The sequence below is a fragment of the Ictidomys tridecemlineatus genome, chromosome 7 (assembly GCF_052094955.1).
Source record: "Ictidomys tridecemlineatus isolate mIctTri1 chromosome 7, mIctTri1.hap1, whole genome shotgun sequence".
NCBI classification, from domain to species: Eukaryota; Metazoa; Chordata; class Mammalia; order Rodentia; family Sciuridae; genus Ictidomys; species Ictidomys tridecemlineatus.
This window is the reverse complement of record NC_135483.1, coordinates 161,745,715-161,770,581: the sequence shown is the minus strand read 5'-3', so window position 1 is coordinate 161,770,581 and position 24,867 is coordinate 161,745,715. Positions and strand designations below refer to the sequence as shown.

Below are 24,867 nucleotides of genomic sequence, written 5' to 3'. Positions count from 1 at the left end.
AGACAGACTGAAGTCAGTCTGAGTTCTGACTTCTAGAGGCTAAATAAAAGGAATGATCCTTTTGAGTTCCATTGCTTTTCAATGACTTTTTGAAATAATGAGCTCCCTTTGTATCCACTCGTGAACAAAGCTGCCCCTGAATGGCTGCCACGATACTCTTCATAGTTCTGGTCCCCATTTTCCCTACCTCTGCCACCTGTATCCCTATGGGGGAAATTAGCAGTATTTGTGCCTTTAGCAGTGTTTGTCCCTTTATCAGAGGCACACGCACTTCTTGGAAGAAGAAGGGCGTGGTGTTTGCTATCCCTGAAATGGCACCAGCTTTGCAAACTATGCACTGCAGAGACCAGTTACTTCTGCTTTGGCTCTGTCTGCAATTTCACTAGCTACCAAGCCGGTCCTCCTTGGTAAGGCTTTTAAACTCTTTTCCAGGCATGGGAAAGTTCTTATATATTCATGAATATATTTTCTAAACACTGAAGTATTATGACTTTATATATATTTAATTAAATGATAATTACTTATGTTTTCATATTAAATTTAAGAGAAAATTCTGGAGCAAAATTTAAAGAAATAGCACCACCTAGGGACAAGTTAACGTCAACTCTGGAATTTCTCTCCTCTCTTTCCTTAACATTCTTGGACTGTCATCACTTTTTTTATTGGAAGAGTATGTTTTAAATCCTTATTCCAAAGTAGTTTCCAGGCTTTTCAGTTATTTGAATGGTAAATAGGAGTCTCGTGGATAGCGGTAATGACGTACCATCATGCTCTCAATTGCTTCTCCTTTTCCTCTAAAAATATTATTTTCAATAAAGCATCAAGCTTACTTCCATCCTCCATTCTCAGTATTTTCTTATTCAGGTCATAATCATATCAAGTGGATTCTATTATGACTTTCCTCCACCATCTATGTGACAGTACTTTATTTTCTTCTGTCAAGATGCAATGACTACTCTGATTAACTCTTTCTTTGGCACTGACTTTATGTGACTCCTTTCCTCAGGAATAGGATCAGAGGATAAAATTAAAATTCTTCTGTCAAAACATTGTGGGTTTATAAGCTATTTAAGTTCACAGTCTAAAACAGTGGCTCTAAGACTTTAGTCACTGTGTAGAGTTAGACGTGGCCACAATTCCAATTTGATAAGGGATTAGGGCATAAGCCCTAAATCCTTTTTTGGTGGTAGTGGTGGTGGGGTACCAGGGATTGAACTCGGGCACTCAACCATTGAGCAACATCCTTGTGTGTGTATATATATATATACACACACACACACACACACACACACACATACACATACACACACGCACACATATATATATGTGTGCATGCATATATATATATATATATATATATATATATATATATATATATGAAGATGTTTTCTGAGATATTTATATTGCTGAGTTGCCTAGTACTTCGCTTTTGCTGAGGCTGACTTTGAACTCACAATCCTCCTGCCTCAGCTTCTGGAGCCTCTGGAGCTTCTGGGATTACAGGCATGTGCCACTGCACCTGGCCTAGAATCCATATTTCTAACAAGAATTTTGGTGATTCAAATATGGGTGGGCTTTGGTTTACCCTAAGAAAATACTTACTTAAATGATTGTTTTTCAATGTGGAGTTTTTAAAATGAAGTCATTTTAAAGCATAGTTATTTAAGTTTTGTGACAAAAACGACCATGCATTTTGAAACTTCAAAACTTAACCTTAGGCTTAGAGAAATATGTCTAATAAAATTTAGAAAAGTAATAGTGACATGATTTTTTAAAAAAATACTTGAATGAGAATGCAGATTCTCCTTAACTTATGATAAGGTTAAGTCCCCGATAGATCCATCATAAGTTGAAAATACATTTAACACTTCTAACCTACAGAACATCACAGCTTGGCAACATAGTACACTGTTGAGTGCCCACTGTTTACACTCATGCTCTCATGACTGAGAACTTCTATTCCCTCTTGCTGCCACATATTGTTAGTCCAGGAAAAGAACAAAATTCAAAATTTAAAGTGCAGTTTCTAATGAATGTGAATTGTTTTTGTATCATCATTAAGTCAAAAAATCATTTAGGGGAACCATTCTAAGTTGGGAACAGTTTGTCCATTCTCTCTATATGCTTTTGGTCTAAAATAACATTGGTATTTTCTTTTGGGTTCTTTTTCAGAAGAAATTTTTATTTCTTAATTAAATATGTAGGACTTTGGTCTTTGGTAAGATAATGATCAATATATAGATTCTGTACATTTTTAATGCTTTAGCTTAATATGTGTTGTGAAGTTCCATAATTCCTATCATAAGTAGCAAATATATAAATTCAGCACATATTTCCACCTGATCATTAAAATGGCAATTTCCTAAATAGTTGCATGGCCTAATTCTGTGATTTCTATTGAGTTATCCAGAGCCAGGGATTCTCTTTTGGAATAGTCAAAAGTGTTGTTTTTCTATGGAACTGGAATGTAGGGGAACGTGGAGGGTTCCTTGTTGGTTTTGACAGTTGCAGTGATTAATAGCAGTTTTATCAACCACAGGTCAAATAGGAACCACACAAGTTCATACATCATTTGTCTTTTTTAAAGTTGAAAAAAACACCTTGAAGGAAACTTCCTTTGTCAGTGGATCACAAGAGAGGAGGAAAAAATATTTTGCATGATTGCCTCTCCAAACCTCTTTAAAATGTGATGTTATACAGTAACTTGAGAGGCCATTCTTGTTTTTTCTTTTTCTTTTAAAATTATCGGTCTTTGTAATTATTGATCAGACTTTTTAAAAAATTGAAATTGATGTTTCTGGGCAGTGTCAACAATATCCAGAGGGTTGTTTGAGATTGATGTCACCAGCACATAAACACCTTCCTTGTTTCTCCCTCTCTCCTGTTTTTAGAGTAAAGATGGCAAAAGTCCACTGCACATGACAGCTGTCCATGGAAGGTTCACCCGGTCACAAACCCTCATTCAGAATGGTAAGAGAGATGCTTCCATGGTGTCATTATTTGAACAGCTTTTTGGTCTGAGTTTGACGGTCAGTCATCTTAATGTGAAAGTTGGTGCTTTATTTCGGAGTTTTAGTAAGCATAGATTTACACAAGTCCTTGACAGACTTTGCTAAAAGCTCATTATCAGACATAGCATCAACATTCTCCTTTACAGAACATAAAGCCATAGTTTCACAGTCAATTCCCAGCCAGGCATGTGAGCTTTGAAATTGGGAGTGGTATACAAAACTACAATTATGGGGCTGGGGTTGTGGCTCAGTGGTAGAGCACTCGCCTAGCATGTGAGAGGCCCTGGGTTTGATCCTCAGCATCACATTAAAAAAAAAATAATAATAAGTACAGTACAGGTATGTGCTCAACTACAACTAAAAAAATAAGTATTTTTTAAAACCCTATGATTATGTACTTTTTACTCTGAAACAAATAATGACAAATAGCTTACATCGTCTAGCAGCAAATTATTTTTAGATTTTAGAATTCACTGTAGCTCCCTAAGCTAAAGTTCATTAAGTCACTTGGGCAGAGGTAGGAAAAAGGAGAGGACTCAGAAGAAAGGCAGGTAAGTATGTGATATAAAGGATCATAAAATCCCAGGCTTGACAGAGACCTTGGAAAGTCACATAATGTTGTACTTTTCCAGGCTTACAATAAAGGTGTACTTGAATCATCATGGGCTGTCTCTGAAGCCAAAGTACCAGGGAGTGTCACGAACTATCATATTTCATGTTACTGTTGTAGGTCACGGCCAGCATGCGTGGGTTGACTTTGATAATACAACTTATGTCGCCTCAGCAAATCTTAAGGACAGTTAAAGAAAAGAAAAGAAAAGCAGGTTGAGTTCATCTCTTAAGCTGACATTCTAGGTCAGTTTGGTAGTTCCTAAACTTTTTTTTTAGCTGACCCATATTTTCACTTCTCAAAACTCTAATGTAAGTCAGTTTTCTTAGATCTGTATTTTTCTCATCTTGTAAGAATTTTGGATGACATGCCCTAGAATGGTTAGTGCATTGAGTTATGTCTTAGGTGCTTATGTCATAAAACCGAAAGGCCTCTGGCATGTGGATAAAAGGCCAGCCAGTGAAATTATGCTTAGGAAGCAAAATATCTACAGCAAAGCAGAGGAAATTTATAAGCACTTCAGTGAGGCTGTAGGAGAAGAGAAATCCTAACAAGTTTCCAGTGAGCCAAGGAAGGTAAAATGGAAATTACTAGACAACATCCATTATTTATAATCTGAAATATGTGCCATGCCTTTGACATCCATTTTTTTGAAGGGAACTGGATATAAATATTGGGGAGAGGTGACCCTAGTCTTCCTCTTTTGAACACTTTTTCTTATCCCACTGTATTTCTAGACTGTTTTATAGAAATGATGCCAATCCCCTTAAAAAACAAACCCTTTTAAAAAATATAATGTGAATTTAATCAATGGGCCTTAGCTCTGTGGCCTAAAAATCTTTGTTTCTCATGAAAGCAGCCTCAAGCCACAAAGACAATGTTGGAGAGAGAACAAGTTTTTCACCTTTTAAATGCCACTTTCCTAGAGGTCTATCCTTTGCCCCGCCCCCTCGTCATCCCCAGAGCCCTCCTGGGTCATTCTAATACGCTTACATCAGTCCTAGAGGACCGCTGGCTGCTTTGACCTCTTCATGAGCCAGCATAGGGGCTCAAGGTCTTCCATGTACTTCTTGAGCATTCTTGCCGGACTTTAGAGTTGGAGCAAGACCTGAAAGAAACCCCATCTCTTACCCTCTGTGTTCAGGGGGTCTTTGTTTTTGAGCTTGTCTCATTCTTGGTTGGCCTGACTTATTGCTTGTGGATCAGGTGGGGCCCAAAGACCTGAATCAATGAAGAAATAGTAGCTACCATATATAGCCCATGATATATAACGATAAAGCTAACATTAGCTTGTGTCAGGCACTTACATAAATCCCATATAAACCCTTTCAACCACCCTATGAGAAAGAGGTGCTCTTATTAACACCCTTTTAAAATGGAGAAACTGAGGAAGAGAGGTTGACATTGGTATTGGGAGGCAAGACCGTTACGTTGAGGAAAAGGATCAGAACACAGGTCATCTAACATCACAGGTGCAACTCTTAACCACTGCCCTTGTCCACTCATTCTCTGGAAGAGCAATGATGTTTAAAAAAAAAAAATTTTTTTTTTTAACTATTTACTCTTAGAGGCATGTATCTTTGGAATAGGGTTGTCCCTGTGAAGGGAATTTGGTATTCCCTTCTCTCAGCTGACATTTATTTGCCTTCATTATACATGTGAGAACTGTGAGTTCTTCCATTTGACATTTTGGACATTTTTTTTTAATGCCCCTGGGGAGAATAGGAAGTTCTTTTTTCCCCTCCTGTTTATTTGCTTCCTTCTGGGAAAAATTCTGAGCTACAGCTGAGACCCTTCCTCCCCAGAGGCTCACACTTCAGGGCCTGTTGTCAGTCCTCCAGAGTGGGTCACAACACAAACACACAGGAGACCCTCTGTCCTCCAGGGGCTGGGGGTGCATTACCACAGGGCCAAAGGCTTTCTGAGCCACCTGCGTATACACTGAGGAATGTCCTTTGTATTTATTTGTCTGTTTTGTTAAGTTGCTTTGGTGTTTTGACTTGGTACATGGCAGCTCTGATTCCGATGCTGCTCTCTCCAATCAATGTTATTAATTCTATTAACTTTGTTTTTCTAGAATCATTCAGCTTTTATAAAATAATCATTTTAAAAATAACTCTTTTTACCTCTGTTGTCAAATCACAGTTTGTTCTCTGGCACTGCATTATCACAGCAAAGAGGGAACAGAACTGAAAGACGACATAATTTGGTACGAGGAGGCATTTGATCCAGCCATTGGCACTGGGCAGCTGTCTTAGATGCTGTCCAGCAAGTTATAAAAGTTCAAAAAATGATGGTTTCTTCACAAAGCTTTAAAAATAAATAAGAGTTTGTGCAGGAAGAGTCAAATACTAGGTTAGGATGACTCACAGTAAGATTTTTGACCTTTTGGATCACAATCCATTTGAGGCAACTTAATAAAACGACCATTCTTGTTTGTGCAGGGAAATACTAATTTCAGATGGGTGCTTACATAATACTGATTAATTATCCCTTCTGACATGCTCTGCATACTTTTAAACTTGCAAATGTTTATTTTCCTCAGTAATTATCAATGATCAATTACCAACATTTAACTTGTAACCCTCTGTTGAATGGTAAAGATACTTAATTTGCATTCCAAGCAAGTCTTAAAGATTTTAAAGTGGACTTGGAAAGATTTATGGAGTGATTATAAAATAGAAATTTACCTATGTAGGTTTTACTTTAATAGAAAACATTTTCAGATAACAAATATGCTGTCTTTTATTTTTCTGCTATTATGCTTTCCTGGAATGTATTTTAAATAACAACAAAAGCTTATGATGGGCTGGGATTGTGGCTCAGTGGTAGAGCACTTGTCTAGCATGTGTGAGGCACTGGGTTCAATTTTCAGCACTACAAAAAAATAAATAAAATAAAGGTCTATGGACAACTAAAAAATATTTTTTAAAAAGTGTATGGAGATGATAATTATCTATATTTCTATGGCTTCTAATTGACTTTTAAAATATTAACCACAATAAAAAGAGACTTTATCAGCTCAGACCCTCTATTCTACACTGACTGATATTTTTCACTGTTTTCTTTCTGTACTCAATTTTTTTATACTTGAAGCTGGTAAACTGGAGACTCTAATACATCCTAAGAATGGTTTGATGGCTTTTGGCTGGGAAGGATGTGTAGTGACAGTGTTTTTCAGGGCAAAGTCTTCTCTGAATTCAGGGACCCTCTCCCCATTTCCCAGATCAGTTCCATGTTTGAACCTCTCCGATCGCTGTGGACAGTCCTCACACAGATCCATGCACCCTAGATTGCTCTTTGGATTTTTCTGTTTATTTAAGAATGTATAAAAAGTTACACATAGGTAATTATTACTTTTATAGAAACTGTCACTATCTATTTATTTGAACAAGTTGTTTTAATAATAACCATTGTACCACAGAAACAAAGGTTTGAAAAAAGATCAGAATTTTAGGTTCAAGTTGCCATTTGTATCTTTCTGTCACAGTCAAGATCAAGAAAGAATTACCTCTTTTGCAAATAGCTATTGAATTGCACACCCCATGTGTGCACTAGATTGACTTTCAAGTGAATTCTTACACATAGAAGTCTTGGTGATAGAGTGAAGTGTGTGATCTTCCCTGTGTGCTGATGGCACTTTTTAAAGCATTTGCTCCCTCCACAAGGCCCACACATTTTTCGTAATTTTCACTTAGTGGCAATGATTCTCTTTCATTAATTCTGTGTTTTACCAATGTAAAACAAATATTTTTCAGAAAATAAATATTTTTCACTGAAAACAAGTCTTGGGAGGTTGTTGGTCATAATGCCCCAAAGTAGAATTTATGAGAATAAAAGGCTACTCAGATATTATTATCTATCAAGAGCCTTAAAAAATATTCATACTTTTGTGATCCAGTGGTTCTTCTTCTAAAAAATGTTCCAGAGAAATAATCTGAACTTTTTTGTAGAGGTGTTCATTTCTGTTTTTCTTAATAGCAAGAATTTGGGAATAGCTTCATTGCCTAGTAATTAGGCATTTGCTAAGTAAATTTTCTAAACACTAATATTCTAGACCCTGTTGCAGTTATATTAATTGAAAAAAAAAATCTGGAAAGTATTGTGATGTAACATTAAGGAAGAAAGTAAGATACAAAATTTTCCAGACTATGATCTCATGGGAAAATTTTACACATGCACATACACACACACACACACACACACATATTCCAGAATATTAATATTGTCTATCTAGAATAATCATGAAATTTATATGACTTCTCTCTTCCTTTTTGTATTTTGCTGAATTTTCTAAAGTTTGTATGACAAGAAAATGACTATCTCAATCAGAAATGTTACTTAAAATAAATGTATCATATCTTTCTAGATTGAACAAAGCCATTTACATAATCTTTACATTTCTTAGGATTTTAGATTTCTCATTCTGGAAAATATAAGTATATATGCACAGTTTAGATATACACACTGAACATTATAGTATTAGCTTACCTTATAACAGTATATTTTAGTTTAATATTGCTTATTTAGATCAATGTAATTAATAGTGGAAGCATGGTCAAAATTAATAGAAATTTGTAGATTACTTTGTGAAACACAATTTTCTGATAACTCCTACTCTAAAATACTTGATATCTAAGAGCATGCTGTGATAATTCAATAACTTAACAGATTTTCATAATGATGCAGAAATTTTTTCCTATACAGAATGGTCAATGAATAGAACATCAAAATAATTTACTTCTTTGCCCCAATATACTGGGTGTTTTCCTTTATTAAAGGACAAGTGCATATTAGCTCAGATAAGGGCAAGTATACATTGTGACCCTCGTCCTTTGATGTGCTTATGCCTCCTTTACTTCCTCATCTTTTTTTCTGTAGTTTCTTCAGATATTTCCATTTTTAACTGAAATATAATTCACATATCATAAAAGTTGACCTTTTAAAACATACAATTCAGTGGATTTTTAGAATTTTTTCAAGGTTGCACAACCGTCACCACTATCTAATTCTAGAACATTTCCTTACCCCAAATGGAAACCTCATGCCCATTAGCAGTCACTCCCCATTCCATTCCTCTCTCCTCCAGTCCCTGGCAACAGCTAATCTATTTTCTGTTTCTTTGAATTGTTCAGGTCCTTTTCTTGGACTTTGATTCTTTCTGGCATTTAGAGGACATTTATTTAGTCAGTCAACTAAAACATCATTACCAAAATAAACTCCAAATGAATCAGATGTTTCAACTAACAAATGAAACCTTTCCAGTATAGAAAACATGTACTAGTTTCTTTGTTACCAGAATGTAGAGAAAGCCCTTCTAACAACTTAAAACCCAAATAATAAAAGACTTATATATTAGCAAAAAAAATATTTCTACAGGATAAAAACACCATAAATAAAACAAACAAACAAAAAAATGAAAACCTGGGAAAAACTACTTGTGACATGTATTACTGACAAATTGGTAATTTCCTAAATGTTTAAGAGCTATGGAAAAAAATCAAGGAATAAAAGACCACACAAACATATTTTTAAACATAGGCAAAAGTCACAAAAAAATTTTATAGAAAAAAATAAATGGCTCTTCAATACATGGAAAGATGTCCAACTTCCATTGTAATAAAAGAAATGCAAATAAAAGCTCCACCGAGGTTCCACTCAACAAATGGCAGATATCCAAAACCTTGACAAGGCTGTGGGGAAGCTGGTTGGAGTGCAGAATTGCACAGAAAGAAATGTGGCAAACTCTGTCAAAGACACATATTCATTTGTCCTTTAGTCACGAAATGGCCCTTCTATGAATTGGCGCTACAGATGCATCTGACCAATATGAAACAGTGTACACTAATGTTATTACCTGCTATAATCTTCCTGATTATAGCAAAAACTAATACATCCTTGCAATAGAAAATGATGAAGCTCTATAGAAAAGAAGGATTAGCTCTAAGAAATGATCTCTAGGAGTGAATTCCAGGATATAGTAAGTGAAAGGAGTAACACAGACGCATAAACCAAGAGTAACAAAACGGTTACTATAGGAAGTGGTTGGAGATGAAATGGAAGAAATAGGAATGAGAGAGAGAGGCTTTTTAAAAGTACAATTTTGACTTTTGAAATGTGTAAATGTTTTACATGTTGGTAAAATAAATCAAACCTAGTAGTTTTTTTCAAAATAAAAAGAATCAAATGAATCCAACTATATACCAAAATGATAAAATAAGTACAGAGAGTAAAGAATTCAGGTCAATTCTGAACAAAGTACTCCTTGTATAAGCTAAAGTCATGTTTGGAATTGGATATTTGCACAGTCTCAAAGTATCACCACATGAATTGCTTATAAATTACAAAGGGGAAAGACCTGTCTGTACTGGGGTATGCTGGAAGGCACCTTTTTGTTTTTCTTTCTTTCTCTTTTTTTTTTTTTTTGCAATGCTGGGGATGTTACCCAGGGCCACACTTGCTAGGCAGGTGCTCTACCACTGAGCTACATTCCCAGGCCTGGAACCATCTTAATCAAATAATCATAAAAAATTTTATTGAAGTACAGTATACATAGCCTATAATTTATCATTTTTAAGAATTAACAGTTCAGTTGCATTGAGTGCATTCACATTGTTGTGCAGTCATCAGCACCAACCATTTCCAGAACTTTTCCTTCTTTCCATCCTGAAACTCTGTGCCCATTGTTAATAATCAAACTTGGTATCACCCAGCAATGGAATGACTCAACCTTGGTGCGTGCTGAGATGAGGTGGGAGGTACTCATCAGCTCAATGGCATTCTTGCTAAAATGTTTAGCCCAAATCTAATAATGAGAAAACCCTCAGGCAACTCCAGAAGGCAGAACATCCTACACAACCTGATTTGGTCTCCAAAAATCACCATTTATTTATAATATTTATATATTATAAATTTTGCCAGGTGTGATGGCACATGCCTGTAGTCCTAGTGGCTGGGGAGCCTGAGGCAGGAGGATCGAGAATTCAAAGCCAGCCTCAGCAAAAATGGGGTGCTAAGCAACTCAGTGAGACCCTGTCTCTAAATAAAACACAAAATAGGGCTGGGGATGTGGCTCAGGGGTTGAGTGCTCCTGAGTCAATTCCTGGTAACATAAATAAATAAATAGATAGATAGATAAACAAATAATAGATAGTTATATGTCATATAAATTATATATATATATATATATATTTATATATCACCATTTATTAGTTTAAAAAAAATAAAAGGCAGAAGGATTGTTTTAGATTAATAGAAATTAAAGATACAACCAACTGCAGAGTCTTTGATTGGATTTCATATTTAAACAACAACCAAACAACTATAAAGTATACTTGGGGAACAACTGAAGAAATTAGAATATACACTGTACATTACATAAAATTATACCAGTGTTAAATTTCTTGGATATAACAGAGAATGTGTTTATGTGTGAGAATGTGCTTGCTCTTAGGGAAAATATTCTTGGGGAGAAATATCATGATGTCTAACTTATTTTGAAATGGTTCCTCAGATAAATGATCAATTATATTTATTCAAACTCATATAGACACACATGAAAATGAGAGAGAAAGAAATGTGAAATTAAGGGGCTAGGGTTGTGGCTTAGTTACAGAGTGCTCGCCTAGCACGTGTGAGGCCCTGGGTTCAATCCTCAGCACCACATAAAAATAAATTAATAAAAAATAGGTATTGTGTCCAACTACAACAACAATAACAAAAAAGAAATGTGAAATAATTAAAAGTTGGGAGAAAAGGAGACAAAAATAAAATATTATATTAAAAGAATTATAATTAACTAGATAGCTACAATATATAGACATTTTTTGTAGTTATGTTTTTACTTTTACTTACTCATATTTTAAGTTAAATAATCAAATCACATGGGAATTTTTTCTTTATCTCTGTGTTCTTTTTAGTGCTTATGCTTTAACATGAAATTTCCATAGGTCTTTAATTTTTTAATTGAAATTAAATGACTTCAGAGTTACATTTTATGGAATTTGATTTTATTGTTTATTTAGAGCAGAAATCTAATTGTAAGATCTTTAAATAAAACAATACGGACAGATTTATAAATTTTTTTTTTTTTTTTTTTAGTTGTAGATGGACACAATACCTTTATTTTAGTTTTCTGTGGTGCTGAGGATGGAACCCAGTGCCTTCCACATGCAAGGCAAGCACTCTACCACTGAGCTACAACCCCAACCCTGGACAGATATTTTTACAAAGCATTTCTAGTAGACTTCTCTCTCTGCAGATATAGTGCTACTGCCACTTCAGATAGTGACTTGTGTTCTTAAAAAATATTCTTGTACTTGAGAGCAGATATGCACAGTGGAGTAGAAAAGAAATTCAACATCTGGCCGACATGAGTGATTAGCAAGAATGTAGTAACTGAATCGCCTGATTCCTTGTGTTATGCTGAATTAAAATCTCTCTTTCAGGAGGTGAAATTGACTGTGTGGATAAGGATGGCAACACTCCTCTCCATGTGGCTGCAAGATACGGTCATGAGCTTTTGATCAACACCTTAATAACCAGCGGAGCTGACACTGCCAAGTAGGTTACTGCAAAATACAGTGGTGTCATTGTCACACACAGGCATGCTGCCAAAGGGGTGCTGCTGCATGTGGAGTGTCCCCATTTGTCAGATTAAGGTGGATCTGTACTGTTAGACTAACCACAAATTAAATTTGAAATAAATTAAGTGACTTTAATGACAGTCACAGGGAAGAATCATTTTATTTTTCAGCTACATCAGAATGAGGCCCTTTCCAGTGGTTTCAATTAAGGAATCTTGAACTTGATTCCTAACTCTGCTTTCTAATTTTCTTCTGTTTTTTCCAATGCTCAATGTTAACCTAACAGGAAAAAAAAAAATTGGACGAATTTGAAATTTCTTCAGGATTCTTGCTTAGTTTTTTTGTGATGATTATGGGGTACAATTGAGTTCATTATCACATAGGGAAGGAGGGACTTACTTCATTTTACATATAGTTCAATATAAATATAGAAAGCCACCACATAGTTCTGTTACAGTGCCAGGTCCTGAGGGGAGGGGTATTTCAGAAGATGTTACCAGATTGTGTCTATAAGGTACTCATAATTTTCTTGGGGACCAAAATTCACTTAGGCCAAATAACTATGCAAAATAGTCTATATTACATGAATGGAAAGGCACTTGAGTGGCAAAATGTTTGGTGCATATGCTGTAGAACAGAGAGAGGAGGGGGAAAACACAAGAGTGGCAAAGGTTTCTGAAAAGGCTTCAAGGAGCAGACGAGTCTTAATAGGTCTGGAGGATGAGGGTCATCTGAGCGAAGTAGAGGGCAGCAGCCAGCCCACACAAGAAGGAAAACAGGAGCAACTGAGGAAGGAAAGTGGTTGCCTCCAGAGTAGAGGTATGTGACAATGCTGTGCTCTGTCCAGGGGTGCACGGGAGCAGGAGCGTGGGGAACGCAGGTTTGCTGGGCTCTCCCTGAGCTCCAGTCCAACCTGTCTTACTTTTGAGCCCACTGCACAATCCCTCTGTGCTTCGGCTTCCTCATTTGAAAAATAGGAGTGATAATAGTACCTATCTATAGGTTTGTTATGAAGATTAAATGATTTAATTACTAATTAAGCTTTCTGGTATATGGTAAGATCTATATGAGATATATAAATATATCTGTTAAGGTTATTAAAAAGATAATCCATTTGAAAAGCTCTTTGACCGGTATGTGGCCCGTAGTAAGCTACCAATAAATGTTAACTATTATTTTATTACTTAATAATATGTGATAGAACCAAATTAAAGAGGACTTTAAATGCCCAAATGTAGAGTTTAGCCTTCATCACACAGATTGTGGGTTACAAACAATAACTGAATTTTTAGAAGAACATGAGGGCAGCATATGTTAGGAATTCTGTGTGTTTGTCAAATGTTGTGCAACAGAATTGAAAATCTTGCTTGAAAATGAACCAGAATTTAAATGGTCCAGGGAAGTTGTGATGGGATCATATTTTAAATCAGATTCACAGAGGACCTGGTGTCCTGGGCTTAAAGTGAATTATGTGGAAAATTATATGGTGCACTCTGATGCTCTATAATGCTTTACCTTCATCAGTTCAACATTAAGTTGAACTGGGTTCTAATGGCCTTCTGGGCTCCCCAGTCTAGTGGCAGAGATAGAACAAAAGCAGATGACTGCAGTACTATAAGGTTTGTTAACAATGGAGGTTTGGACCTGGCTGTGGTTCACAGAGTTTGCGAAACACAATCTGGGTCCCCCACAAGAGTTGACATTTCAGCAAATGGAAAGATGTGTAAAAGTTTTCCAGGTGGATAGAACAGTGGGGTAGAAAGAGAGGAAGAAGCAAGGAAGGACCTTCCCTGAATAAGGAACATAAATTTATCAACATAAATTTATCAACATAAATTGATAAAGACATAAATATATGAATGTGGTAAAAGCAAATTTCTAAAGTGGGTGATCTGATGTGTGGGGAGGTAGGAAGAAATGAGGTAGAAAGGCAAGAAGAGCCTCATCTCAAGGGATCTTGCATGTCCTGCCAAGGAACTGGATTCCATTCTGAGGCATCGGAAGCTGCTAAGGGATTGTAAGTGGGTGGGGCTAGCTGTGTCCAATGATCCCATTTGTGTATAAGAAAGATCATTGTGATTAGGCATCCAGACGTTCTGGAAGCTGTCCACGTGGAGATCGTTGGCAGACATTTGCAGACTCTTGCAAATGTCCCAGGAGGAAAAGATGAGGTCTTGGGCTAAGGAGGAGGCTAAGGGCCTGTAGAGGAGGGAAATGCTGAACAAATAGTATCAGCAGCAGAATGTCTCCTCTAGAAGAGATAGGAACCCACTGTAAGCCAAGGCCCTTCTTGACTTGACTATTAGAGTAGTCCCTAAAAGAGGCCAGCTCAGTTTTGTGGCAAGAGTGTGACACCAGGACTTAGGAGGCCCTTCCCAGTTTCTGAAGTTCTCAGCCAGGCCCCAATCCAAAGCCAGAGATCAGAACTGCTCAGTGTTAATTAAGCAGAAGTAAAATTCTTACAGCCAGTTTTACCTGTCATGTGCCAATATTTTCAGTAGTATGTTTCCTTCAACTTTAGGTTATTGGGGAAGTTTTTGCCATCCATTTGCATCTATTTTAGAGATAAACATAAACTGGGACCGATATTTAATTAAAATTCCCCAGAAAAAAATCATTCAATAATTACAAAGTTTATTTCCTTGTAATTATTTTGCTTTCAATTTGTGCAAACACACTATGTAGTAAAGTGCCTTGGAAATGACATTTTTGTTCCAGTGGCCTTTCCTTCTCTTGGCTGTGCTGTGTCCAAGGAACAGAGACAAAGAAAACCTTGTCCCAACCTTAATAAGCCATGTCTGCTTTCTTTTGTCACAGTATGTCTGGGGATATCTTGGAATAAGCTGTGCAACATTGGTTCAGTGAGTGTGTACCTGTGTCTGGGTTTGTGCTTCTATGTACAAGAGAAGGAAATCCACCTTAGAAAGAATATTAAAATGAAGGGGAGGGTTTGGGGTTGTGGCTCACTGGTAGAGCTCTTGCCTAGAATATGTGAGGCACTGGGTTTGATTCTTAGTACTGCATATAAATAAATAAAATAAAGATCCATTGACAACTTAAAAAAGTGAAAGTAATTGGAGGAGGTTAATTTGCTAAAAGCCCCTCAGAAAATCTCTGGGTCCTTTTTGATTTATGTAGCATAACTTAATAAAGAGGAGAAAAACAGGCTTTTCCTTCTATAAATAAATTAACTAATCGAATTTATTAAAATGCCCCATCTCCATTCAGAATCAATATGGCCAAATGTATATTAAAAGTTTTTTGTAGAAGTTTTATCATCATTATTTTCTTGTGGACTTAGTTGAATGTCATTTTCAGCCCTCAGTTAGAATGTCCTTTTGTTTGTTTGTTTTCTTCTCTGCTTCTCTGAACTTGAAGTCAGGGCACTTTCTGCAGCATGACTCAGTGCTCATGGGACTTCATGTGGCCTCAGAGCCCTATGGTTTTCTTCTTCGCCTCTGTTAAGTGTGGGGCTCTTGTCTCCAGGATTTTAATTTGCCTTCCACCTCACCAGGTCTTTTCCTGCCTCCTCTGCAGCAGATTTGTGATGCTACAGTTATGCAGATAACTGGCTCTGGCACACATTCATCAGTTATTCGTGGAGAGCCTGTTAAGTGTCACATGTGGTGCCAGGTTCTGGGTTGAAGAGGTCCCTATCCTGAAGGAATTTATAATCTGTGGGCTGGGGGATTTAAACAAACAATCACAGTTATGCTAAGAGTGTGACATCAAAGCAATTGCCAGTGCCTCTGGGACCCGGAAAACATATCTGGGACATCATATCCTGTCTGGCAAGACTAGGGTGGGCTTCCAGGAAGAAGCAATGTTTAACCAAGACTGAAGGATGAATAGCAATAATTAGGCTTTGATAGAGAGAGTATTTTAGATCGTCTATATAGGCTTATTTTTATTATGATATTACTTGAATATGTATAATAATATGTATAAATGTAAATTCCTTTGGCTTTTGACACCAATATATCAACAATTCTTTAAAATTATAAAATATATGCAAACATGGGTTGGGGCTAGGGCTCAGTGGTAGAGCATTTGCCTAGCAAAGCTAGTGCAAGGCCCTGGCTTTGATCCTCAGCATCACATAAAAATAAAGGTATTGTGTGCAACTACAACTAAAAATAAAAAAATTAAATATTAAAAAAAAAAATTTATATATATATATGCAAACAGCATTCGTGTTGATTGCACAATTTGACAATACTGTAGTAGAAAATGATCATGAGTGCTTTACCTGTGCCAAGCACCACTCTGAGGGGGTACACTTAACTGTCACAGCATCCCCAGGTGGGCTATTAAAAAAACTTATTTTCAGCCCTTGATTGAAATGTTTTGGTTTTTCTTTTTTTTTTTTTAAGAGAGAGTGAGAGAATTTTTAACATTTATTTCTTAGTTCTCGGCGGACACAACATTTTTTGTTGGTATGTGGTGCTGAGGATCGAACCCGGGCCACATGCATGCCAGACGAGCGCGCTACTGCCTGAGCCACATTCCCAGCCCTGTTTTGGTTTTTCTTTTCGCTTCTCTGAACTTTAAGTCAGGGTACTTCCTGCAGTTTTACTCAGAACAGATGCTGAGTAGGGTCAGGACAGAGCCTAGTTCTTGTGGGGAAAGGAAAGACATTCACTGAGATTCTAGAATACCCATAGGTTGGACAATGGCCAGATCCAAAAAGGGTCTTTCTGGCCATGTTAGAGTATTTGGATTTATTCTAAAGGAATCACTGAAAATGCCTATAGACTACAAATAGCAATGATCAGATACCCATTGTTGGCAGAGAAACACAAATGCCTATCACTTAGTGGAACATAAGAAATATCTAGACGGGCATAGATAAATTCATAAGAAGCTTGATTTTTAGATTTAGACTGACAATTCAAGTAAAAATCATAAAAATCATCCTATTCTAAATTTAGGATATGTTTTTGTCTTACCCACTCAGTGAGCAAAACTAAACCAATCCTTCTTCCCTAGGAGATTTGTGAGATAAATGTTGTAAAATATTTAGAAAGATGGAAAAATAATAGAAATAATCACATTCATTCTTGGCTTCTAAGGAGTCACACACCTGATCTTAAGAAAGCACAACCTAATTGCACCTTAACATTCAGACTGCTGATTACCCCTTGAAATAATAATCACAAGGGTAGTGATAATATTAACATGAATGGTAAAGGCTTACCACATGCCAGATGCAATTGTTCTATAATTCAGACGTTGTAATTGTCTTTATTTTCCTGATGAGGGAATCATTATATACTTGCCAAAAATCAAAGAGTTAGCAAGTAGCAAAGGTGGGATTCAAAACCAAAGTTTCTGACCCCCAACACCTCAATTACAGTGTTCTCTTCCACACAGCCAAGAGGAAAGACTCTAGAAAAGAGAGGGTTAGGAAGGGGAAGCCATAAAAGAACCCATATTCTAATGGGACAAATGCCTTTTTTTCACCTCTGATAGCTCTCGACAAGGACAGTCTTTCAGACCTCATTTATTCTGAAATAACTGGGTAGGAGATGCCAACTAATAGCCAAATTAGAAATAGCTAAATACAAATGGGTTCCATTAATTTTATGACTTGTCAAATAAATGTAGCGATTTAACTGGAATTGGTCTCTTTCCTGTAACTCATGCCTGCTAACTTTAGGGTTCTTTGACTCCTTTTTTCTTGATGGGCCTTGATGTATACCTGATGAAATAGGAGCGATGCTTTTTATATGACTAAGACAGCCAAGTCCTAATTTTCTTACTAAAGGTTTTATAATCCTTCCTTGATAAGCAGTCTTATTTCATGACAACAAAGAAGTAGTTTTATTTTGAAATGTATGGATAATTTCTGACAAGATTCTGAGATTCTAAATTCTGCTTTTCTCTTTTTTTTTCCAATTATGACTTGATATTTAGTTTCACTATTTGAACCATAGTATCATATTCTGGTTCAAATGCCAATAGTACTTGAGTCTACACAACTACGTTTTCAAAACCTACATTGAGGTAGTGACTTTATTAACTAGAATAAAAAATGTGTACTAAGCAGAATTTGTGCTAGAAATTTTAAATTAGAGTAATTCTGTATCTCTTTTGTAAGTAAATTGAAAACAATGGAATAATTAGCTAATGTAGGGTATAATGAATTACCCAAAGACAGGGTAAGGTGGCAAGGTTAATGACAAGTATTAGTAATGAACTTTATGGGATATATTACAGTGTTGCTGCTGTTAAACTTGTCACTTTTTGTTTCACTCAATTGGTTTCTTACAGACTTTGATGCTATTTTCTCTTTTGCTTATGTTCTTTTATGTAAAGATATATTTTACAAAAATGTATATGTGATGCCTTGTGTGTGTGTGTTAATGTGTGTACGTATTTCAAGAATGAGGTAGGTTCAAAGAAATCTTAAATCCAGTCCTTGATTTCAAGTATGTGCTTTCAGGAACTTGAAACTATCCTATTCATTTTCCTTTTCTAAAAGTCCAGAGATATTGAATCAAAAATTTGTAACATTTTACTCCCCAAAACAAATAAAATGGCTAGGTAAAATTATACTAGCTTAAAATTCCACTTAGGTGCTTTAAAACATGTTATACATTTTTTTTTAAAAAAATAGTATGTGTCTATTAAATAAAGAGGGAACAATATAAATAACAGTATATAAGGAAAATCTTTTCCCCCATCCCCCAACTCCCTTTTCCTTTTCAGGAGCATCAAGGTCATCGCTGATGCAATTGCTTTTCAGAATTTTTTTTTTTTTTTTTGTAAATGATGAGAGAGGCAATTATAAGCAATTCTCCTCCACATGACACTGCCCGGAAGACTGGCAAATTGCATTTCTTGATGAATGCCAGCTATTATATACACTGAGCTGGAAATCTCCATATAGGGAAAGGAAAACTAACAGAGGGAAAATGGAACAAAAACACTAATAAATAGAAGTTAACATGGAAAGAGGGAGTGGTGGTTAATTGCTGATAGACTCACATTTTGCAGAACACTGAATACCATGAAATATCTGTGGATATGTATATACTTTCACACATTTGTACACCTCATAATAACTACTGGGATGGCAAATAAAATCTATGTAACCAAAGCTTAACAAATTCAAATCATACTATTTCTTTATGAAGCATGAAATCTGAAAATGGGCCACCTTGTTCCAGAGAAGAAACTTAGGTAATTAATGCTGCAGGGTGTAGATAGCCATAGTCCCATAGTTGCTCATGTTATGTAGAGGGTTTTTAAGATCTGAAAGGTATTATTTGATTAAAATGAGATGTTGTGGGAAATGGTCACCAACATGATAAATGCTATGAGCACACAGGAACCACCTTGTGATTCTGTTTGTAATGAACTGTGATTCAGCATGTGGCTTTGGGTCCTTGTTCAAGGAGAGGTGGTAGGGAAGAGGAGGAAGAGGATTTAATTCTGAAATCAGAAAGTACTGCCATCAGAAGGCTGCCTGTCCCTTAAAGGATCATCCCGATGGTGGGGGTCAATCTAATGAGTTATTTTCTAGACTCTTTCTGCTATTCTGTTGGGAAAAATATGATAGGCTTATAAAATATACCCAAAGTAATGTTTGTCACTCCTAGCAGTGTTTTTGTGTAGTGGTGTGTGTTAATGTGTAACATTTAAAAAAAAAAAAGCCTTATTAGAAAGATGGAATTTAACTGGAAAAAGGTAAACATTAGATTTTATTCCTGTAGAAAATTTTATTTTCAATAATAAATTTATTATTAACTCTTAAAGTGCTCATCACCTCATGGGCCAATAATAAGTATTTTTTTAATCAAATCAAAGAATAAAACAAATGTTTTTCAACATTTCTTGCTCATCACTGTTAGCACAAGTTCTTAGCACAGTATCTGATGCTTAGAAAGTGTCCTGCAGATACATGAGCGAATTAATGAATGAGACTTAAGCCACTAAGCTGAACAAAACAGGAAGGAAATTAATTTTAAAAAGTATTTGTTTATGTGACACAGATTTTCTTAAAAATATATATTTCTATGATTAGAGGCTTTTAATTTTCATTCAGATCCAGGATTTTATTACTTTAAGGTAGAAAATGATTACATCGGGCTGGGGTTGTGGCTCAGCGGTAGAGCACTCGCCTAGCATGTGCAAGGTCCTGGGTTCGATCCTCAGAAACACATAAAAAACAAAGTAAAGGTATTGTGTACAACTAAAAAATAAATATTAAAAAAAGAAAATTATTGCATCATTATTTATTGAATCAAAGAATTACAAAATTATTTCAGCCAAGAGTTCCTGTGTCAGAGAACTTCTAGAAGGGTGATCTGCGTGTATCTTGAGATCTGTTGTCATGAGCTGCTCTGTTGTTGTTCTCTTTTCCTCCTCAGGTGTGGAATCCATAGCATGTTCCCCTTACATTTAGCCGCCCTAAATGCTCACTCTGACTGCTGCAGAAAGTTGTTATCATCCGGTAAGTAAATCCATTGCCAGAGATGAGGCTTAGTGTGTCCAGTACATGAATCACGTGGCGTCAGGTGTCTGGACTGAGTGAGTGGCTACCTGTGCTTCGTGTAAACACCTGACTTGGCAGGATGAGGTGGTTCTAACTGCATGTGACAGCTCCCAGATATGCTTGGAGTTGAACCTGTTTAATGTCAATATTCCTGCCCCCAATTCAAAGTCTCATCTGATTTTCAAGTTAAAGCTTGAAATCTAAAATGAGAAAGAGGCAGGCATGGCCAGGAAATTTAAGTTATAGGAAAAGAAAACATCTTTGAGACTTAAAATGGTAGCTTAACATTCAATATTTTCAGCAAAGGAAAATGGTCAAATCCCCTACATTTTAGTGGGAGAAAATATCATGTTACCTCCCTCCTTGATGGGCAGTATAAAATCGCTAAGGCCAATTTCCCTCCACCTACATCTCATTTTTATTTCTTTTTTTATCATGAGACTGTTTGGAATCAAGAAATTATTTCTACTGTGGAGCTTTGCAAATTATGCTTTTCACCACTTTTACCAACCTCCATATATTAAGAAGTTCCTTGGCTTTCAAAAATGGTAGAGGTCTGCAAGGCGAAGATTGTTCATTAATTCATGCATCAGATATTCCAAAGGCAATTTTCCCCTTTAAGTAGTTTACCTATAGTTGATTTTGCTTTCTCTGCTTCTGGCATGTTTAAAAATAATCTCTGCATGAAAGCCTGTTTCCCAAATCTTCAACCAACAGAAAGGTTGGAATACACTTAAGAAAATATCTATTCCTACATGTTAGGATTACTCCTTTGCCTTCCATGTTTTCTCCATGTGTTCTGTCTGCCTGTCTATTGCCCTACTTATCTCAGATTGGTTTCATAAATTTCTATCCTGGGATTGAAAAATGGGGCTGTGGTTCACCCAGGGCTGATGTGAAAATAAATCCTTCTTGACTTCACGGTTCTTCCTATAAAATTGCCAAGCTTGAGCAGTTACCATTCGTTTCCATGACAACCTCTTTCTGACTACAATTGCTTGCTTTCTGGTTTTCCTACTAACTGATTTTTCTGTCTCTGCAATGTTTCTTGTGGTTTAACTAGGACAAAAGTATAGCATAGTATCCTTGTTTAGTAATGAGCACGTGCTGTCTGCAGGCTTTGAAATAGACACCCCAGATAAATTTGGAAGAACGTGCCTTCATGCTGCTGCTGCAGGAGGGTAAGTACTTAGCAATTTTTGTTATTCCATGACTTAATTGCATAATACATCTTAATTGACTCAAGTTGTCTGTGAACCAGAAGCAATTTCCGTAGTAAATTGGGTAAGAATCATTTCTACCAAATACCAAATATCACTAGTTGCTTTTCCAGATTACCTACTTACATTTTGTTCTTCCAAAGAAATGTTAGCTTATCTCATATAGCAAAGAAGGGCTTTTGTTGTTTTCTTCTTTCTGGATCTCTTCTCTGCTTCCTCCTCGCACTTTCTCTAACTGTAGATATTCAGGCTATAGAATATTTATCTACTTGAGTCCCCTCCACCAAAATAAATTAATTTGAAATTTGTTCCTAATTTTTGTTGTTGTTGTTGTTGGTAGGTGGGTAGTGATTAAGAGAACCTAAGATTGAATTAATTTATGCTCCTTTATAGGCATTTTTGTCCTTACTTCAAATCAGATTTTTAAGTCTTTATGATGACTAAATAAATACAAAGTTCAAGAGAAAGAAAGAGGGTTGGGTATATAGCTCCATTGGTAGAGTTCTTACTTTGCATGCGCAAGGCCCTGGGTTCAATCCCCAGCACCACAAAAAAAAAGTGGGGCGGGGGCAAGAAATGATTTAATCTTTGCCTTTTTTTTTCCTGAGCTGTAAAGAGAATTTTCCATTAGCTACTCTCATTTTCGTATAAGTGATTAGATTAATGCTCTGATTAAAAACATTGTTGATGTATGGCCACACATTGTCCAAGCATGGTACCTCTTGGATGGCCTTGTGAGGATGAGGTGTTGGTTCTTCATCAGTTTCCTACTCCTTAAGGAACAGCAGGGCTTCTCCATTTGTGTTACCTATTTTTCAGAGGTGGCTTAACTGTGTAGCTTTAGGGCCCTGATTTACATGGGTAAAAAGGCACCTTCCTCACCCCACCCCAAAAACCAAATGAGCTTCATGAGCCACACACCTTGTATCTGCCTCTGTCTTTGATCCTTTGCCATCTTTCGTTAAGTGCTTTATATTCAACTGGCACGCTACACCAACACTTACTTATCGTAAGAAATTCTTATAATTTATGACTGAAACAGCTGGTTCTCTGAGGAAAAAATGGCTATAAAGGTTGGAAGTGGAGTGGGGAGAGCCCTCCTTAGGCTTATCATTAAGGAGATCATTTTTCTTCTTTCGGATATAATAAAACAATAAATCCAGACCACTTCTTAGCACCCCAGTTTAGAACAATTATGATTATCTCTTTCTATGCCTACATTTAAAAATATATCAGACCTGTCTAGAAAGTGGTAACATACCATTCTGAATTCATGTCTGAAATCCCTATTAGAATTAAAATTTAGCTTCTGCTCTTCAATAGAAAAATCCACTTCAATGGGTCCTTTTCTCTCTATTAAATATGATTTATTGCTTCTGTGAATGCCAGAGAAGTTTTGGAAGACAATTATGCTTCATTACATCACTTTCAGCCTTGGTTCTACACATTTGTTTACCCGGATTACAAAGACAGGGAAATGCAACTGTTCTATTTTTCATTAAAGATTATCTAGTTGAAAGTGGTTATCATGGGGGATTCATTTTGCTGTAATAAAAGGTAATGCTCAGCCATTCCAACTCATTGTTTAAAGGTGACATGAAGTTATTATAAGTTGAAGTGATTGTTTCATGGTCTCTTGATGGTTTTGAAAAAGAATTTTAGGACAAATGATAAAACCATCACTGGAGGGTTTAATCATGATTCATTAAAAGAATCATTAAATTCCTTAGTGATGGAATTGAAAATGTTCTACCAAGCTCTTTAAATTATTAATTTATTAGCTTTGAAAAAGGAACTTTAGATCGTTACAATATAGAATTACTATTACACGTTCCTCTTATTTCTTGGGAGCAGAATTTAAACCTGGTGCTACCATCTTATCTTATGCTGTACCCTGCAGAAAATAGCTCTTTCTGAAGATAACCTAGTAACTAACCATTACCGTGTTAATGAGGTTTTCCCTGTCTTTCTAGTAATGTGGAGTGCATAAAACTCTTGCAGAGCAGTGGAGCAGATTTCCATAAAAAGGACAAGAGTGGGAGGTATGTACTCAGGGCACTCTGCCTCAAGTGCCCCCATAAAAGGCCTGGGGATCATTGAAAAATTGAGAAATCCTGTGGCATTGAAATGTCAACAAGAAGCTGGCTGGGGGCATTTCATCTGCAGAAGGAAATCCCATGTTGAAGGGAAATGCCAGCAAACCAAACATAAGATGTAAGGAAAGCAACTCCTCTCCCAGCTTCAGCTTAGAAGGGCCAGTTTTCTTCTTTTATTAAAAAGAAAAAAATCTCCTACATGGATATAATTTAGAAAATTCTGTTTATAGCAGAGTAAAACTTCTGAACTCAGAATCCGGTCATAAGGTCTAGAGCATTTTTAAGTATGTATTGGACATTTCATCTTGGGATAAATTTTTAGACATATTTACAAAATCAGACATATATACCCCAAAAGTGGGTCACAGAAGTTTTCCTACCTCTGTGGTCCTTTATATAGCTAAACTGTGCTATGATGCTACCTGGTACATGGATCCTTTTTCTTATATACACACATCACATGCATGTGTGTGCACACCCATGCACACATACACAAGTCATCCATCACATAATGACATTTCAGTCAATAGCAGACCACATACATGATGGTGGTTCCATATAGCCTGGATGTGTAGTAGGTCAGACCATCAAGGTTTGTGTTCACACAATGACAAAAATCACCCAATGATATTTTTCAGAACATGCCTGGTCATTCAGCAACACTTGACAGTATATATATATATTTCCCCTAACATCTCTCTACCCCTCTTCTCCACTGGCATCCTAGCTTTTGGGGGTTGCCTCAAATTTCTTCTATGACCAACCTACCTAAGACAGCTCCTACTCATCCTTCCAGATTCATGTCAAGTGACATCTTCTTGCAACTCCAATGGGAGTGGCTCTCC

At 36.4% G+C, this 24,867-nt stretch overlaps 1 protein-coding gene across 9 annotated transcripts in view; it reads left to right on the top strand.

Moving 5' to 3' along the window:
• Positions 1–24,867, top strand: part of Ankrd44 (ankyrin repeat domain 44) — a 287,618-nt gene that overhangs the window by 174,423 nt on the left and 88,328 nt on the right. For 5 of the 9 annotated variants that reach the window (XM_021725746.3, XM_021725745.3, XM_021725748.3 and 2 more), the window contains 5 exons: positions 2,892–2,970; positions 12,069–12,183; positions 20,582–20,664; positions 21,770–21,887; positions 23,900–23,968. In XM_021725746.3, the coding sequence (XP_021581421.1) occupies positions 2,892–2,970; positions 12,069–12,183; positions 20,582–20,664; positions 21,770–21,887; positions 23,900–23,968 (464 nt within the window). The remainder of the gene's footprint in view (positions 1–2,891; positions 2,971–12,068; positions 12,184–20,581; positions 20,665–21,769; positions 21,888–23,899; positions 23,969–24,867) is intronic. The other 4 variants (XM_021725747.3, XM_005324347.5, XM_013358207.4 and 1 more) reach the window with 1 other exon arrangement.